Raw genomic sequence first — 18,624 nt, forward strand, 5'->3', positions numbered from 1 at the left:
GTCCTGTGTCCCGGTGTCCCCGTGTCCGTGTCCCCGCCGCTGTCCCGGCCCGGGGCCGCTCCCGGCAAAGCGGTCCCGCCATCGCGTTCCCCTTAAAGCGGCGATGCCGCCGGCGCAGCGCGGCGCGCGGGGCCCGAGCCGCGGCCGGTTGAAGGCGGGGCCGCCGCGGGTGGAGCGGCCATGCTGCGGGCGCGCTGGGCGCTGCCGCTGGCGGTGGGCGCGGGGCTGGGCGCGGCCCTCACCCGCCGGCAGCACCGGGAGCACCGGCAGCGGGGCGATGCGGCCGAGGGGCTGCTGGCCCGCCTGCCCGTGCTGCCCGCCGTGGCAGCGGCCAGCCTGCCCGCGCCGCCGGGCTCGGGGCGCACGGAGCTGAGCAAGTACGGGCTGCCCGGGCTGGCGCAGCTGCGGAGCCGCGAGTCCTACGTGCTGTGCTACGACCCGCGGAGCCGCAGCGCGCTCTGGGTCATCGAGCAGCTCAACCGCGACACGCTCAGCGGCTCCTCGGACCGCGCCGCCTGCGACTTCCAGGAGGACGACTCGGTGCACGAATATCACCGCGCCACCAACGCCGACTACCGCGGCAGCGGCTTCGACCGCGGGCACCTGGCCGCCGCCGCCAACCACAAGTGGAGCCAGAAGGCCATGCGGGACACCTTCTACTTGAGCAACATCGCCCCGCAGGTACGGCCCGAGCCCTGCGGGGAGGCCCGAGCTGCCCGCGGTCAAGGGCAGACGCTGCTCCGTGCGGGAAACCCCCCGGGAGCGTCCCGGTGTCTGCCTGCAGTTCAGGCAGAGGGGCCAAAGTCACTCGGAGGTGCCGATTTCCTGCTAAATTTAATAACAGGGATTGTGCAAATGCACCTGTGTGTGTGCGCCTCTTAAGCCATGAAAGAGAGACCACGGTCAGTGCAGCTCCTGTCAGGAGCAGAATTAAACAGGTAGATGCACACTTGCTAAAAATTGAGGCCTTAGGCAATGGGTCCTGCCCTGGGTGTGCAAACCAGGCCATCACTGCTCCCAAAGCAGAGGTGATAGTGGAGATTGGGTATGGAAAGTGCCTGGGGCTCTCTGAGATGTGTTACTCTGAACAGTGAGGAAATACTCCAGCAATTGACTACTGGTTGTGTTTCTAGAATCCTCATTTAAACCAAAATGCCTGGAATAACCTTGAGAAGTACTGCAGAAGCTTGGCAAGAAACAACAGGAATGTCTACGTCTGCACAGGACCCCTCTTCCTGCCCAGGTAAACACAGGGGCTGAGCTGGACTGGCACCCAAAAGATGTATTGTGCTGGCAAAGGAAAAGAGGCTAAAGGACCACACAGGAGGCATCTACTAAGGGCCTTCTCAGTAGGTGAGACCAGCTGTGCACAGAGGTTCTGTAGAAAGGTACCTTTTTAGGATTAGTTTATGTATTTCCCATTCAGATTATTATTTCATGAGTCAAGTGGCATTGTTGAGCTGCAGTATAGCCACAGCTTGTTTTTGTTTGCAGTCTTTAACAATTAGTAAATTAGCTGATTACCAGATTAGACTGCTGACCCCATCCCTGCAGAATAAAGCTTTCAGGTTCAGTGTCACAGACTACTTCTCCACTTAAGGACACAATTTTATTTTTCAAGATCTCCACGTAGCACCAAAGAGCAGCTGTCTCATGTTGAGATCTCTTCAGCGGCAGGAAATAGCTTGGAAAGTCTGTTAAAGAGAGCCAGCAGGGAGGGGATTTGGGGGCAGCCCCAATGCACAGCTCACCCTCACCATGTCACATGGCCTCTGCCCCAGCCATGTTTTACAGCCGTGTTGCAGGAGCAGAGCTGCTGCCTCCTGTAGGGGAGCTCTCACTGAGGGGGGTGGAGTGATGCCAGACTAAGAAATAACCTGGGATGTTGCTGTTGGTGCAGGATGGAGGCCGATGGGAAGATGTATGTGAAGTACCAGGTGATTGGGAAGAACAACGTGGCTGTCCCCACCCATTTCTTCAAGGTGCTCATCTTGGAAAAGGAGAGTGGGGAGATTGAGTTGCGCTCCTACGTGATGCCCAACAGCCCTGTGGATGATAAAATCCCCCTGGAACGGTTCCTGGTTCCCATCGAAAGCATTGAGCGAGCTTCAGGGCTCCTTTTTGTCCCAAACATCCTCAGGAGAACAAGTAACTTGAAAGCCATCACAGCTGGAAAGCAGTGAACCCTAACTAGAGCAAATACAGGTAACCCCTGGCAAGGGACTGGCAGTCACCTGACAATCATAGTTCCTTGTGCAGTTGTGGGAATTAAGATTCAAACCTGTGCTTCTCTCTACCATTCCCCTTGTGTCAAACTGAAACACAGATGCACAACAGGTCTCCAGAGTGGTCCTGCAGGAGGCTCAGGGGCACCTGACACTGTAGTAGCTCTCTAGGATTTGCCCCTAATCTACTGCTGCCTTGGAGTTTTGTGAAGCTCATTGAGGTAGAAAGGGAAGTTAGCTAACTGTTGCTGTTTAGCAGGGAAGGAGGGGAGCAAGGTGGGTGCCAAGGGAGTAGAGAAGTTCCTGCCTTCCTGTGGCTGAATAACTGTGCAATTGTTTTCTTTCAGAAGATGGTTTTAGCAGTAAAGCTTTGAACACCCATGGTATTGGCTGTTTCTTACCTGCTCTCACCAAAGCTCTGAATATCTCAGCAGGAGGAGGAGAGGATGGAGCCAACTTTTGCAGCTGCTTTCCTGTCTGAGCTCACTGTAGGCAGAGCTTAAGGCATCACAGACAGAGCCAGACTGTAATGAGATGATGTGTTTTAGTGCTGAGGCTCAATTGAAGCTCCAGCCTTCCTGCTGTTGGGAAAGATGAAGCCTTGAAGGGGGGCTGGGGGAAATCAGGCTGAGGCAGGAACAGTTTCTTAGCATAAGTTCTGACTTTCAGTCTGAAGGCCACATCGCTCCAGAGGCACTGCCTGAAGGCACACACCTGGAATTCGCAGCAACTGAGGTTCCACACTGTTTTATTCCCACCCAGATGTCTGAGTTGCTGAGACCAAGTCTGCTCGTGCCAGCTGCTGGGAAGCAGCAACCAGCTCTTGGCTGGACTGTGCAGGCAGGAGGGCACAGACTTGCTGCTCCTAGCAGCAGTGAATTCCTGGTTGGGTGTTGTGGCACATCCACAACCAACCTCTGTGAGCCACCTGCACTCCCAGAGCACGCGTGCTTAAACTGCTGACAAATGAGGCGAGAGACGGGTCTGTGTGGAGCTCCAAACCTGGTTTATTACAATGAAGAGGGTTCCGGGACAGAGACAAAACGGGACTGAGGACACAGGGTTTTATAAGGGGGGGAAAAGGGGCAGGTCTGAGGGCCAAGGGCCAACGGGAATTGAGTACCAGTGGTGCAGGAGGGGCAGCCAACTGGGGAACCAAAGAAGTAACAGGGATGGAGCATTGCAGCAAACCAGGACCAATAGGAGACAGGAGAACGTTCTAGAGGGAGTACATACAAGGAAGAGCGAGCAGTTGAATCAGGTGATACCAATATAATCTGTGGCATTAACAGCCTGCACCTGCCTATGGGTAAGGCCATTGTCTTCAGAGAGGTGTCTCTCTTTGACCCTGGGCCTCCACAGCTGGGCAGCGCTGCCAGCTCCAGTCACACTGTGCCTTGGTCACTCCAGGCTCCTGGAGGGACTTGCCCAGCACCCCACATTTGAAGAGCTGCCTCCCCAAGGGCAAGGTCAGTGGTTTCCCTTCCCTCAGCTGTCTCTGGGTGTCTTCACAGCCTCCTCCATGTGTGGTCTCAGCGCAGACAGAGAGATCAGCAGCGCTTCCTGCAGCAGAGCCAGGCCAGTCAGAGCACACCTGGGCAATGTGTGTCACTGTCCCAAGCAGACACCCAGCACTGCCCTGTGCCTGCCCAGTACCATCAGCCCTACCTCTGTCCGGATGGTTCTGCTGCCTTGGCTGGGACACGTGTTCAGGTAAAAGTCAAACAAGACACTTGGGTCGGTGACCTCCAGGTTTGGGTCCACATCAACCCCAGCTTCCAAGCCCTCAAGGCCGCCAAATACGACAAGGGCGTGCCTGGGGAGAGCACAAGGGTGAGAGGCAGACTGTCTAGGTCTGTATCCAAGCTCCTGTGGGCTGCTGAAGCAGGGAGCTGTATCTGTTGCTGATGGTGCCCACTGCAGCTGCCTCCCCACCAAAGCCCCACAGCATCTGGCCAATGTGACAATCCCTGCTACCAACTCCAGAGAAAGAGGAAAATAATTGGCCTTGTTGTGAGGTATTTCCCCTGCTCGGCTGCCTGCACCAGCCTCACTGGGAGCTTGAGTTGAGGGCAAGCAGGCAGGACACAAACCTGAAGGAGGGCAGAGTGACCTGATCCACGGAGCTGCCCCGCTCTGAGGTCCCAATAGAGAGATCGTAACCTTCCTTGAATGGGCACTCGGAAAAGACAGCACCTGGAAAACAGAGTTTGGGGTTACTGCTGCCATGTGCTCACTCAGGTGTCTTCTGGACAGGTTAAACACTCCATGGTTGAGTGGTGGCAGCAGGAGGAGTTGCTTTCAGTGCCACAAGTGCAGCTGGAGACAGAATGACTCCTCTTTCCCATGTAATTCCCTTGCTGCAAGGGATCCTTTTCCTCAAAGCTCAAGACGAGCGCCAGGAACCATCCCCTAACAGCTTGTCTTCCTACAAGGTCCAATCAACCAGAAAATACAAAAAGAATTTTCCAGGGCTCTTGAACTCAAATTCGACTGCTGGCTCTGATGTGAATGAGCGGGATGTAGTCATCATGGAAATAGAGAAGGGCATCAACTCATCTCTTGTTGTGCAGCCATTTGGAGCAATGGTGAGTGGAGGTTACAAGGCAGACTCCTGGAGGGTGTCTAAGTGGCTCATGCCTCGTTTCAGCCCTAAAATCTGACTGCTGCATGGCTGCTGGCTGCATGTGTAATGTGCAAGTCTCCTTCAGACAAGATTTCTAGGAAAGAGATGCATGCAGCCAGTAGCCCTGAGACTGGTGTGGATGCCCAGGTGGAGAATCTCTGTGGATACTCACTCAAGCAGGAGGCCAGGCGGACGCTGTAACCCCAGTAAAGGCCTGAGACTGTCCGGGGGTGGTGCGAGGACACCACGGTGCCTTTCCGCACTTTGGCTTCTGAAAGAAAGCAAAGAGGTTTAACAGTCCCTGTGATCTGGTGAGATCTGACCAGCCACAGCCAGCAGCTTCTCCTAGAACAGGGCACTGACTTGGTATGCAACATCACCCTCTCATTTTCCAGAATGTGAGTAAGTATTCTGAAAATCTGAGTTCTGGAAAGCCTGAGTGTGTTTGGGCTGTTTACTGCTGAGAAGAAGAGCTGACAGTTCTTTACAGTTATTGAGGGAGGCATGGTGAGGGTGTGATTAAATTTGTGTATGGAGCGAAGGGAACATGCAGAACCACTGGGTACCTTCAAACCTGTCATACAGAAGGACCAGCTCCTGCAGGACTGAAGTTTACAGATGCTCCTGGAGCCATGGATTACCTGGATTCTGGGGTTCATTCAGGCGCACGGTGACTCGCAGACCAGGGTTCAGCTGTTTGTCAATCTGCACCTCCTGCAATGACAGTCACCATCAGCACCAGACATTCTGGAAGGACTGGGGAAGGACGGGAATCCTTTGAGGAAGTGGTGGTCTGGAGTTGGGATGAGGAGCCCTGTGTGTGGGCTTAGGGGCTTGCTCATCTGTCTGAAGCTTATTTTGCTACTCAAAGGTTCAGCTGCAGCAGTAAAGCAATGATCTCCAGGGCCTGCTGGGACTTGGGAAGCCACAGACATTGCCAAGTCAGAAGGGACAAGACAGCAACAGCCCTAAACCCCACCAGCCCACTGCAGCCTTCAGAAACCCAGCAGCGCCCACCCTGGCTGCTGCAAATCTGCCAGAGAGACAAGGGAGGTGGTTTTGGCTTCTGTGGGTAACTGACACACCTTCCTCATCCCACAGTTCACAAAAGAGCCTCTGCCTGGCTTCGTTGGCCGGTCCAGCACGATGCCCTCCCGGTACTCCGAGTCCTCGTCCATCCGCATGTGGTGGGGGCTGTCCAGGGGGTTGAGCAGCCCTAGAACAGCACAGAGCAAAGAGGAGCTGAGAGGAAAACACAGGTGTAGGTGCAGGTGTTGCCCTGCTCCTTCCCTCACAGGTCCAGTGCTGAAGTGGGGAAAAGCCCTGGCTGTCCCACGCACACTGAGCCAGAGCTCAGGAAGGAGAGAGACAACTGCATTTACCTGCAAACTGCAGATCCTCATGTTTTGGAAAAAAGGACTTCCTCAAGTACCTGTCACCAGAGAAAGGTGAAATGTGAAAAGATACTTTTATGGAATCTGGATCTCAATTCTAGCTCTGTTCTGACTCGAAAGAGCTGAGTATAGAGAAAAGCAAACTTACTGAGGACACTCCAAGTACTGCAGGATCCGAGCCAGCTGCACACAAGCCTTGCCTTTCTTCCCAATTCCTTCAAAATCCCCCTCCACGGTCCTGAAAGTGAAAGCAAGCAGCTTGTTAACTCAGCATGAGATTGGTTTGCTCTCCAGAAGACCAAGCCTTGCTTCTTAATCTGACAATAGCAGCACATCCCTCCTCTCTAACCCTTGTAAGAGGGCTGCTTCAGAGGCAGTCTGTTAACAAATCATCCTTGGAATTCTCTCCAAGCCAAGTACCTTTTTCAGTTTTGTTTATTGATCTTTATGTATTAGTGTGATGTGGCAGGATGTCGGGAAGATGTCCTGACAGATGGCCTGTCCCTCCACAGCAAGGTTTAAGGGTACAGGAAAACTCAGCCTCCTGTTGCTTTGTCAGCTCCATGTTGGGATAAATAATCTGAGCTGCCAGGGCAGTTCAGTCAACATTTTTTCCCTGGGGTATAGTGGTCCCTGGCACTGAGCAGGTACATGCAGTTAGCTTAATAAAAGAGTGAAGGAACAGAAAGCTGAGAGGAAATACTGTGCAGAACAAGATGGCTCTTCAGAGAATCAAAGAATGGCCTGGGTCAGAAGGGAACTTAACACATCAACTTGTTCCACCTCCTGCCATGAGCAGGGACACCTTCCACTATCCCAGTTTGCTCCAAGCCCCATCCAGGCTGGCCTGGGACACTTCCAGGGACAGTGCAACCACAGCTTCTCTGGGAAAGCTGTGCCAAGGCCTCAGCACCCTCAGAGGGAGGAATCCCTGTGAATCTGAGCATGCTGTCCTTCAGTCTTTGCCTTACTTCACATCCTCCCCGAGCTCGTCGAACACCACGATCTCATCCACGCAGAAGATGGCGCAGGCCCGGGCGATCTGTCCCGCCAGGTACGTGCGCAGCGCCGGCGACTGCGCGTTGTTCAGGATGGAGCCGGGCAGGGCCACGCTCAGCGTGTGCTGACGGCCTGGGGAGCAGAGACATGAGAGCCACGGCCCGGCAGCCAGCGTGCAGCACCATTTACTGCTTCAGCTGCACTCGTGGTGGGGGGAAAAGCAACTTCTGCTTCTTAGATTCAATCACTGGTTTTCTCTTAAGAAAGATCTCTAGTGACAGCGTTTGTGCCTGTTTGGGCATGTCGACTGATCTATGAAGTAACACCTTTCCTATTAATAGGTAACATGGACTGCCTTTTACCAGACAGGTTTTCTAGCGCTTTCCACCCAGGTCTCCCTGCCGGCTCACAGCGGCATCACCTCTGTCTTCCTTCTGCTCCTCCTGCGTCTGGGCTTCTTGTTCTGCCAGCTCTCGAATCCGCTGTTTCTCCAGTTTCTTCAGCAGCTTTATTTCCTTCCATTTCTTCGTCTCTGCTTTCCCTGGGACGGAGAACAGCGCCTGGCGTTACACCCCGCGCCGTGACCGCTCCGAGCGGCCCCAGCCCCCGCGTGTGCCCGGCCTTCCTTACTCTCCTGCTTCCAGCGCCGCCAGTCCACCTTCCTGTCCACAACCTGCGGGGCACAGCACGCGTGAGCGGGATCCGGGGGGTGCCCCGGGTCCCCTCAGGGCCGCGGGCGGGTCCCAGGCCCCCCGTGCCCACCTGCGCGCCCCGCGGCCGCTTCCCCGCGCCGCTCTCCGCCGCCGCCATCTTCCCGCGCCGCCGGCCGCGCCCCGCGCCGCTGATTGGCCGGAGGGCGCGGGCCCCGCCCAGCCCGCGCGACAGCGAAGCTAAGCAGGGTCGGCCGCGTTCCGCGGGCGGATGGGTGACCCCGCGGGCAGCCCCGAGCAACAGCGCAGTTCCCGTGCGGGGTGCGGGGTGTCTCTCACTCTGTGTGTGTGTGTGTGTAAAATCTGCGTACTCGCCTCTGCGTGTCTTTGCACAAGCCCTGCGTGTATTCTGGACGATGGGTAGATAGATGAACCCTGCCCTTTGCAGGTTGTGTCATCATCTACATAAGAGCCCACGCATGTGGAGGTGTTACAATTAATCTTCGTATTAACAATCTAATTGCACGGTTCTTTCTCTATTTCAACGACAGCGACTCTGCCCATGTTTGGTACATACATGGGTGCAAAGGGGCTTTCAGCAGCACCCTCACCCACCCAGGCAGAGCAAGCAGGTGGGACACCAGGAAAGGCAGGAGGCTGTTTGCCTCCTTCCCTCCCTCCCTCCCTCCTGCTGGCCCATGCAGCTCTGCCTCCAAGGGGATTGGCATCACCAGCTGCAGCCCAATATGGAAAACCTACGGAGCTCTCCCCACCAGCCTGAGTGGGACAAGTAGCCACCATCACAGGACCCAGCACAGATGAGGAAGCTCTCACGGAGAGCTCCACCAGTCCTGCAGTCATTACAGAGACACTTACTCTTCCATGATTGCAGTAATTCCACTTTAATAACTTAACTGCTACAAACACTCATCACACAGTCTGTTGTACACAACTCCTGCGTGGTTGATGATGTTTTACACTCTTATCCAGGCTGAAATTGATACTGATGCAAGAATTGCCTCTCCAGAATTGCTCGTGTTACCCTACCAGCTGACTGGATGGGAGGTTGTGGTGGCCACCAGCAGTAGGAGCAGCCAAAGCCAAGGTGCCCATTCTCCCCAGCCACTGTGTGCATTTGTCAAAGGCAAGAAGGTTTTGCTCTGCAGCCTGGACGATGCTGCCAAGCCCTGAGAAAGTGCCAGGAGTAATTAGGAAGGTTTGACAATAGCCAGGCTACTGGTGAAAGCCTGTTTCCTGGGGGGGAACTAATTTTCTCCAGAGAGGGACAGAAAAAAATAGTGGGAAAATAGTTTATGATGGGAAATGTCATTTCACTGGGTATGTAATTGTCAGGATTATAGGAGTCACCTTACTGATGGCTGGTGATACTGTCTAGTCCTGTGGGAACGTGAGTGCTGGTAGAAATGCTGCCCTAAGTGGGGATGTGGAGCAACACAAACCATACTAACCCTCCAGCACGGCCTTTAAGGTAGGTCCTGAAACACCTTTTCAGAATTTGGTGGTGAGACAGAGCCCAGGAACCATCCTCACCTTGTGTGTTGCTGAACACATCCCAGAACTGATTAGCAAAGTTTTTATATGTAAGAAATGTCAAATGCTGTCAGTGCACACAAAGTCTCACTTCTTGAAATCATTGCACAGTGATTGAAAATGTCCCCCAGGCCCTGGGCCTGGACAAACATAACCATTTGTCTGACAGAAAACGTTGTTGAAAGCACTGAAGTAAGAACATACCAAAGTTTGTAGACAAGTGAAGAAGAAGAGCAGCTGGGGCAGATGAGAACCAAGGAGAGCCTGGTTCTCTCAGTGTGTTCAGGAGCTGGTTTTCTCCTGTTTCCATTTTTGCAATATGTCACTTGCTGCCTTCAGTGTGGCTTCCTCCTAAAAAATACCACAGGTTTGGTCAGTGGCTCCCAGCCAAATCTTATTCCCCCTCACTGCAGCCATTGCTGATACAAAAATCCTGATCTCATTCTGAAGCATTGCAGGTTCAGTATGAGACAGGCACAGCCTCTGGGCAGCTAAAGGGGCACCTAGAGAGTCCCTTCCTTGGCCAAGAAATGTAGGATGCTGATGGGACAAAGTTTAGGATGGCCCTGGCACATCTGGTGCCCCCAGCCCAGCTCATGGGTCTGCAGGAGTGGTTGCTCCAGCTGGGATGTCATGGTGGGGCTCCAATGCCCAAGACATCCTGAATTTCTTCTTGGCATTTCTCTCATTAAGCCAGCCCTGATTATTACTCCCAACCTTGCCTTCCTAGTGCTGTTCTGTAGCTCACCTTTGCAAAGCAGAACCGGATGAAATTGGTGTAGTTGTTCTTGTGGGCCTCGCTGTAGAAAGCGGAGAGCGGGATGGCAGCAAGCCCCTGGGAAGAGGAAGCACAGGGAGCTGAGGGTCCTGCTCTGGGGCTGGCCTGCAGCCTGCTGTGCCCCAGTGTGGGTGAACTCCAGGCCCCCCAGCCATGAGCTTGGGTGGGCACAGCCAGCACAGTGGGCACAAACCCACCCAGGGCAAAGCAGCAGGAAGGGCCTGACCCTTTTACCTTGTTCTTGACCATCCACTTTGCAAATCTGGAGTCATAGGGCTCATCTGAGTTGGGGACATCAGGGACATCAGATTCTGCAGGAGAAGCACAGCAGGACAGAGGCTGGGGCAGGTGCCAGGAGCTTCAGCCGAGCCCCAAGCCCACATCCTTGCAGCTGGCATGGGGAACATGCAGCCCATCCATACTTTGATGGTCGTTTCTGCAGGTTCCTGTCCCTGCCAGCAGTACCACGCCCCACACCCAGCCCACCTGGGCAGGACTGCAGGTGACTCACTGAACGGGGAGATGTCTGCCACCAGGAAATAGGTGCCCTCTGGGATGATGGGTTTCATCCCCACACCATCCAGGCTCTGAACCAGCCAGTCTCTCTTCTGCTGCAGCTCCTTGGGCAGCTGGACAAAGTAGCTCTCTGGTTTTCCATAGAGCATGAGCTCCCTCTGGAAACCCTGAGCCACGGCCTCCTGTAAGGAGAGAGGAGCCATGCCCAGTGGGAAAATGCTCAGGGCTTTCTTGGGAACTGAAGTTCCTGCAATTCACAAGTGATTAGGGAGCTCTCTGCCTCCAGCCCCTCTGAACTGCCTCTTAAATTTGTCAATGCAAGATAAGGAATATACCCCAGGCAGGCTGGACTCTCCCCTTTCTCCCAGGCATGGAACAACTGTAGGGAGAGAGGAAGGAGCCTCTCCAGGGCACCACAAATCACCTGTGTGTGCCTTTCAGGTCAGCTGTGGGGAAGAGGACCATATCTTACCCCTGCTCTGAGGGCTTGGGAATTGCAGGGCCAGGTGCAGGGAGCTGTCTTACCTGGGCAATTGTGGCACAGTGGTACACCGAGTTCTGGTGCACAGTACGGAGGTGCTGCAGCAGCCTGTCGGGTCCCACAACCCAGCCCACCTGTGGCCAGGAGAGGAGGAAGAAGATGGTGAGTCTCTGGCTGCCTGAGCAGGCTCCCCTTTCTGTGCCTGTGCTGGTTTCATTGCACTTTCTAGAAGAAGAACTTTCATAAAGCACCTCTGGTACTTCCAGACCCCGAGGCTCAAAGCAGAGCGTGGCCACAGTGTCCCCAGTGCTGTGCTGTGGCAAAGGGACAGGGATGGGGACATGAGGTGCCACATGGGATATTCACCTTCCATCCAGTGGCACTGAAGGTTTTCCCAGCACTCCCGATGATCACTGTGCGGTCCCACATCCCTTGCAAGCTGGCTGGCAATGAGAGGAGAGAAACCCCAATGGCAGAGCTCAGCATGCTCCTTTCTGGGCTGCATTAATGGCACGTGGTCTGTCCACCATGAGCCTTAAAGCACATCCCAAGCAAGCAGCCAGGGTTCTCAAGAATATCTCATTTTAATTAAGCATTTTCACAGTCATGTACCCAGCCCCAGGGGCTCTTGGAGATGCCAAGCACCATCACCCTGCATCAAGGTGATGGCATGTTACTCCAACTGGAAGAACAGGCTGAAACTGTGTTGAAATGGATTTCCTGGCACTAGAGACAGTCACAAAACTTTCTTTTCAAAGCATAGGAAAAAAAATCAGTTTCACTGGAGCCAAGTGGCTTTTTGTTCTAGATTTTCCCTCTGACTGGCTCTGAAGTCAGAGCTTCTGTTTTGGACCTGGCGTGGCAGCAAAATACCCTCAGCGTGGGATTCATGCCTAGTACAGCTGTGCATGCAGGCAGCTCCTGGGATTTCCAGGGGCCGCCAGTGCAAAGCCCATTCCCTGGCCTGAGCAGCCCCGCCCAGCCCAGCCCTGCCCCGTACCGATGCGGATGTGCTGCTTCCCGTCGTAGACCAGCCACTCGTACACCTCATCGCTGATGCACAGCACGTCGTGCTTCACACACAGCTCTGCAATCAGCCCCAGCTCCTCGCGGCTGAACACCTGCAGCAGGCACGGAGTGCAGCAGAGGTACAGCAGGAGCATTTCGGAGCCCCTGCCTGTCCCTGCCTGTCTCTGAAGGTTGTGTGTATCCTCCTGGCACCATCTCCTATGCCAGGGAGGGGCAGGAGCTGGCTGCAGTGGTTTAACAGGGCAAAAGCACTGCTGGCACAAAAGACAAGGCTTAAAAACCAGGAGACTGAGCACAGCATGTGGTCCCCCACAACACCCACTTCCCTTGTGTGCAAGGCAGGCTGAGTCACTCCTGCACTGCAAATGTGGCTGCAGCACCCCAGCAGCTCAGGGCCCAGCTGGGCCAGCAGTGTTACCTTGCCCAGAGGGTTGTTGGGTGAGTTCAGGACGATGGCTTTTGTCCGTTCACTGAATTTAGAAGCCAGTTCAGCTGGGTCCAGCTGCCAGTCTGCACTAGACATCAATTTTCCATCTTTTGGAGGATTCTAGAGAGAACATGGGAATCTTGGGTTTGCTTTGCTACCTCTGCACCTTGTTTACCACTCACCTCTTTGCTAACTGCTGTGACTCTTCCCTTCTCCACCCACTCACCGGCCTCAGAGGCACAAACACAGGTGTCCCACCAGCCATTTTCACCATTGGCTCATAGCAGTCAAAGAAGGGTTCAATGATTATCACCTGGAAGAAAGGGACATGTCAGCATCCTCCTGGGCCTGCTCAGACCTTCCCTGAGGAGTACAGAGAGCAATAGGAGACAAAGGACATTTTAATCCCTAATTACTGTAATACAGAACCTGCATTTGCCTGTGGGGAGTGTCAGGATGGACACTCAGGACAAAAAGGGTTATTTTGCTTTATGCAGAAATGAGGTAGTGCCCTGTAGCAGATAATTTCTTCCTTTGGAAGCTCAGATACTGCAGAATGGGGATAAAATTGGTTTTGCTTTGGAAAGGGACAATGACAAACCAGCCTGCAGGTTCCCTGGGGGAAGCCTGCCACTGCAACAAGCCCTTCTATTGGGTTACCTCATCACCTTCATCCACTAAAGCCTGGAAGCAGCAAAACAGGCCCTGGTATGCCCCCACAGTCACCATCACATTGGTCATAGGATCCAGATCTCGTCCAAGCAGCTTCTCGAAAAACTGGGCTAGGACCTTCACCAGAGGTGGGTGGCCCTGTGGGGTGAGAGTAGGGTTGGAATTGGGTTGCAGAAGACTCCTAAACCAAGGATAAACCCTAGGAAGGGGACTGGGAAGCCAAGAGCCCTGTGAGATCTTCCAGCCCAGCTGCTTCAAACATCCCAGTAAAGCAGGGAGTTACTGGGAACAGTGGGTCGAGGCTGGATGTGTGTTTTGTCTCATGCTTTTTCCTGTTTATTGCTGCCTGGTGAGCTCTGAAGCAGCCAGGGCTGGTGGGGACTGAGGGGGTAGTGCTGGGGAGGGAGATGTGTCACGCACGAAGGCACGGGTGTACTGGTGCAGCATGTGGTTCCCCCCGCCGAGGGCTCTCCTGAGTGCCTCTGTCAGAAAGTCTGGTGCAGGGAAGTCGGGGAAGCCCTGGCCCAGGTTCACCTTGGAGTAGGTAGCAGCCAGGTTTACAAACTCCACCCTGGAGGGAAGGGAAACAAAAGCACTTTCAGAAGGTCTGAGCCATGTGCTGCATCGGGTCTGCTCGCAGCATCTCTTTGGAAGGGAGTGGGGCAGGAGTCCCTCCTGCAGAGCCTTCCTGCTGCTCACAGGCAGGCAGGACCAAGCAAGGTCATTTCAGACCTGTTGCAATTAAACCAAGGATGATGAACTACTGCACTGGGGGAACTGTGAATTTAATTTAATTTAACTGTTTTTCTCCCAGGAAACAGCTCCTGTGGTCAGTGTGTGGTCACAGCTGAAATCCTGTAGTGTTTCTGATCACACTGGACTGAGCAAGAGGGGACTTGGAGGTTTTCAAGCTCATACCAGCTCTGCAAAATTTAGCAACTAGACATTTAAGGCCTCTGCAGAGGGCAAGGTGAGTTGAACTCGCTGCTCATGTCAAACAAAAGAAGAGCCAGTTCACTGGCAGTTTGTAGCCTGAACCCAGACACAGCAGGGCCTTGGGAAAAGACCATTAAAATCTCTTCTTCCAGCACACAGCTTTCCCAATGCTACATTGTGCTGGCAGGATGGAAATGGCATTGCAGCAGCCCTTCCCTTGCCTCTCTGCTTGTGGTGCCCCAGGGTGAGCTTGGAGCAGGTGCCAGGCTGCAGCCAGTGTGCAGCAAACACTTGGCTCAGATTTGGGTGCCACTGGGATCATTTGAGTGGATGGGTCAGAGGGAGGGCAATGGTTCTGCCTGCCCAGTGGTGCAAAACACCAATACATCCTGCAGTGAGAACTGCAGGTACAGCACTGACTCATGGTAAAGTCTTCTGGAAAAACTTGCTCTGATGTGCTTCCTGAACATATGCAAAGCAGTTGAAGGAAACTTCTGCTCTGTGCTGTGTGGCTACTGTGGTTTCAATTTGGTTTTAGGATGCATAAAACCACATCTACCACCTGGGTAAACCAGATATTCTTTTAACTCACCAGATATTTTTATCTATTCCCTCCAGCCTCCGAGCTTGCACTGGCCTTGACATTTTTGCCTGCAGAGAGTGAGAAAGAAATTGAGTTTAAAGCTTTTAAATGAGGCCACAAATGAGGAGCTGTGGTCTCCCCAGGGAAGTTTTTCCCAACAGAAGGTGTGCCCTTTAGTATTGCTTCATGGGCTGTTCCTGACTGATCTTGGAGCAGTATTACTGTTACAGTGGTTTCTGCTTTCATTTACAAGTTTCAACAAGAACTGGGAAAATAGATGAACAAGAAAAGCTTTTGTACACTCACTGGGGAGGTGGCAATGCCTTAGACCTCATTACCTGTTTGGATTAGTCACGGGGTCAAGCTCAGCCAGGCCGTAACAGCCAGGCCAAGCACCCCAGACCTCAGCCTTTTACCTTTCATAACCTCTCCATCTTCATGGGAAGGACCTCCTTACTCTACAAGTCATTAAATACCCCCTTTTTCACAGAAGAACAAACTATTTTATCCCATGATGCTCTATGAAGTAGCAGAAGTAGATCCTCTTCTGTCCTGATGAAGTGCTTGTTGAGGGGGCTTGCTCTAGATCCTATCAAATGTGCAGTTTTCTATTTAAAGTTCATGTCAAACCCAAGCAGCAACTAGGTACTGACATGAGAGAGCAGAGCACAGAGGTCAGTGTGATGTACAGACACTGAGGTACCATGCCGTGACTGGTTTGTAATTTCCATGCACATCATGGCTCAGGGGAGAGGAAAGACAGTACGAAACACTGAAAGCAAAACCCTCCTTCCAGTTGGATAAGCACAGTGGGAGAAAGTTAGATGTGCTTTATGGGGAATTCATCACGAGGATGATGAAAAGCAGCAGAGACAGAATTTAGTAACTCAGCAGTGCAGGAAAAAGGTACCAGACAGGGAAGGGGCTGGAAACTGGAGACAAATGATGCTCAGTGCACCAGACAGAGCCAGTGTGGGGGCACAAGGAGGGCAGCCCTGAAGCAATGAGTCAAGAAAACCATTGTCACCACAGCAAATAAAATACATTTGAACTACAACAAGGAAGGCATGTGAAAGCAACTGAGCTGAGGTGCAGAGCTGGGATGTGCAGGGGTCTGTGCTCTGCCATCCCAGGATGGTGGGGTGATACCAGGTCAGCCTCCTCCCAACACTCAGCTGCAGCAGGACTTACCTGCTCCTCTCTGCTGTTTCCACAGTAGTGCACCAGAGTTTGGGCAGTGCCCCGAGGATACTTTGTGTTGAGGTCCTTAGATTTTTATACAGCTTCAGCCCTTACCAGAGATCTTTGCAAACACCCAGCCGAGGAGCCCTGTGTTTCACAAGGCACCAGGTGGACTCTGCTCCACACTGGTGCCAGGCAGGTAGCCAATGACAAGCAGAAGTCACTGGCTCCAGGGCAGCCTCTCTCCTCTCCCTCTCCCTCTCCCTCTCCCTCTCCCTCTCCTCTCCTCTCCTCTCCTCTGTTCATTCTGCACAAGCTCATGGCTGTTACAGTCACAAGACCTGGTGCCTGAGCTGATTTGGGTGGGAGCAGAAGGATTTATGGCTTGGGAAGTAAAAGATACCTGGAGGTAAAATATTAACAGCTCCAGTGCTGTTCTTGCAAGGTGGGGCTGCTGCAGGCCACAGGTTAGAGAATTTAGCCTCATTTAAAATGACCAAGTGTGGTGGGGATCAGAGGGAAGAAGGTACCTTAAGCCTTGAAATTCCCAGTTCTGAGGAAAGGCCTTGTCTGCTTCAGGAACAGAAATAACAAATACTTTTTTTTCTGGTATTCCCTCCATCCCATCCTATCCCAGCCTGCATGTGATACTGGAGAGCAACACAGGCTCAGGACCATGCAGCCCTCAAATCTGTTTCAGCCTGTTCTGTCCCCAGACAGAAGGTGCAGTTTGCCTGACAGCCACACAGGAGACCTGGGTGCCAGTGCAGAACACTTGGCATCCATGACCTTCCACCAGACTCTCTGCTGGGTGTGACTGCCTTGCTCTATATGTTGGGATCTCTGAGTGGGATCTGATATTTTCCAAGTATTTTGCAAGCCAAGAGGCTCTAGTAGAGACCATCAGATGAAGCAACCCCACAAACAAGGAGCCTTCTCCTCTGTGAAGGATATCCCCTTACTTATGAGGATCCTTTAAACACTCCCTGGAAATAAACAGGTACAGAGGAAGTTGCACCAGCGTGGCTTTTCCTGATGTGCTCTGTCTGCTCTTGCTGCCAAGCTGAGCTGCCCTGGGCTGTCTGCCAGCCAGGAACAGTCCCACTGGGCATTCCATACCTCTCTGGAGCACGAGCTGTGCCCAGCGCTGCTGTTCCTCTCCAGCAAGAAGTGACGCAGGGACGGTCCCGCTCTCCTGAGCATGCCACAGCTCCTGCTGCCTCACTCCTGCAGGCACAGACCTGCAATTCCCAGACAAAGGACAGGGCTGAGACAATCACTCCCATCCAGTGTCACTGAGCCCAGGTAACTCTTGCTTCTGCCCTTCCTCCCTTGCAACACTTTCACCTTCCTGGCATACACAGAGAATCTCTGGTCTCTCAGCTGCTGCAGCTCTGGTTTAGTCACAAGTTTTATTCCAATTAACAGGATGTCACCTTCCATCTCTAAAGTGATTTTGGTGATTATCTTTCCTTCAAGGTCCCAAACAAATGGATTTCTGCGTGTAAAATGCAGCCTGTTCCTTCACCTCAGGTTCTTTCAACTATTCTACAGTATTTCTTAAACATGCAGTATTTAAGCTAAAATAAGTGAATGTTTTGTTAGGTACTTGAGATAAAAGCAATGAAGCTGGAGGATGTATACACCTTTATTATGACCAGCCATGAATTAGCTTACCCATCTGCTAAAAAATTAATTAAAACAGATTTGAAGCTGATCAGCTCACAGGTAAGCTCTTAATACTCCTAAAGGCACTTTCCATCCTTTCATGCAGGATGCAAGTCCCCAGTGTCTGCATTTTCTGTTATTTCTGAAAAAGGTGCAAAGCAGCTGCAAGCTGAGTAGGATTTCACATCTGTTTGTCAAGTGGGAAAAAACAGCACAATTTATGGAAAAATTGGAATCCAGAGCATCATATTGCTTATGACAGTAAAATCTCCACCTTGTGCTTGCATGACACTGAGATGTGGGGGGACACTGCAAAGGAGTCCTGGAATGAGGGGATCTACCCTGCAGGGGACAGGATCAAAGTGTGGCAGTAAAAAAGGCTTTATCAGATGGCAGCAAACTCCAGAGCTGTGTAAGAGCTGCGCACAGGGCTGAGGGCAGCAGCTGACCGGGACGCGGCTGGCTCTGGACGGGTGGCACTGGGCTGAGCGGAGATTTGGAGGTGACAACGGGAAGGTCACCTCGGGGACTGGTCCCTCACCGCCCCAGCCCGCGGGTCGCAGCCGGCTCCTCCATCCCGGCGCTGCTCAATTCCCCCCCTGGCAGCTCGGGGTGCAGCCGGGAGGCTCTGGGGACACGGCTGTCCCCAGCACACACGGGATGTGCCCAGCACCGGGGACGGGCAGGGCCACAGCGGCAGCGCCAGGGCAGCTGACAGTGGGGCAAAGCAGCTGCCAGAGGGACTGCGGGGACAAAAACAACTTACATGGAGCTTTACGCGCTGCTTCACGCCGCAGAGCCTGGCACAGCCGCCCGGGCTGCCCGGGCACGCATTCTGCCTCCTCCCGGCCCGAAAGGCTTCGCCTGCGGCTGGAACTTCCTGGGAGGAGCCGCTGCGAGCGCCGGC

At 53.4% G+C, this 18,624-nt stretch overlaps 3 protein-coding genes across 6 annotated transcripts; 1 reads left to right on the forward strand and 2 right to left on the reverse strand.

The window, feature by feature from the left end:
• The first annotated feature begins 165 nt into the window (after positions 1–165).
• ENDOG (endonuclease G) lies at positions 166–2,606 on the forward strand. Its single transcript, XM_021551395.4, has 3 exons — positions 166–681; positions 1,134–1,243; positions 1,901–2,606. The coding sequence occupies exons 1-3, from the start codon at positions 181–183 to the stop codon at positions 2,181–2,183; spliced, it is 894 nt and encodes a 297-aa protein (XP_021407070.3). The 5' UTR covers positions 166–180; the 3' UTR covers positions 2,184–2,606.
• A 604-nt stretch (positions 2,607–3,210) lies between these two features.
• SPOUT1 (SPOUT domain containing methyltransferase 1) lies at positions 3,211–8,065 on the reverse strand. The gene is made up of 12 exons (XM_021551312.3): positions 8,007–8,065; positions 7,875–7,917; positions 7,666–7,785; positions 7,217–7,376; positions 6,394–6,483; positions 6,234–6,283; positions 5,937–6,067; positions 5,493–5,565; positions 5,024–5,122; positions 4,319–4,421; positions 3,894–4,041; positions 3,211–3,788 (listed from the first exon to the last, which is right to left on the reverse strand). The coding sequence occupies exons 1-12, from the start codon at positions 8,052–8,054 to the stop codon at positions 3,714–3,716; spliced, it is 1,140 nt and encodes a 379-aa protein (XP_021406987.3). The 5' UTR covers positions 8,055–8,065; the 3' UTR covers positions 3,211–3,713.
• Positions 8,066–8,780: 715 nt separating this feature from the next.
• KYAT1 (kynurenine aminotransferase 1) lies at positions 8,781–18,624 on the reverse strand. 4 transcript variants are annotated; one of them, XR_014958774.1, is made up of 15 exons: positions 18,484–18,618; positions 17,169–17,290; positions 14,877–14,935; positions 13,769–13,919; positions 13,337–13,486; positions 12,903–12,989; positions 12,668–12,796; positions 12,221–12,341; positions 11,587–11,663; positions 11,265–11,354; positions 10,735–10,921; positions 10,458–10,534; positions 10,194–10,280; positions 9,650–9,796; positions 8,781–9,081 (listed from the first exon to the last, which is right to left on the reverse strand). XR_014958774.1 is itself a non-coding variant. In XM_021551435.3 (14 exons), exons 2-14 carry the CDS (start codon positions 17,250–17,252, stop codon positions 9,728–9,730), a joined length of 1,368 nt encoding a protein of 455 aa, XP_021407110.3. In that variant the 5' UTR covers positions 17,253–17,290; positions 18,484–18,624; the 3' UTR covers positions 8,781–9,727. The 4 variants fall into 4 exon arrangements, 2 of the variants coding, with proteins under 2 accessions (XP_021407110.3, XP_021407111.3); XR_002467394.3 differs by having other exon boundaries at positions 8,781–9,796; positions 10,710–10,921; XM_021551435.3 differs by having other exon boundaries at positions 8,781–9,796; positions 18,484–18,624.

This window comes from Lonchura striata, chromosome 17 (genome assembly GCF_050655825.1).
Source record: "Lonchura striata isolate lonStrDom1 chromosome 17, ASM5065582v1, whole genome shotgun sequence".
Lineage (NCBI taxonomy): Eukaryota > Metazoa > Chordata > Aves > Passeriformes > Estrildidae > Lonchura > Lonchura striata.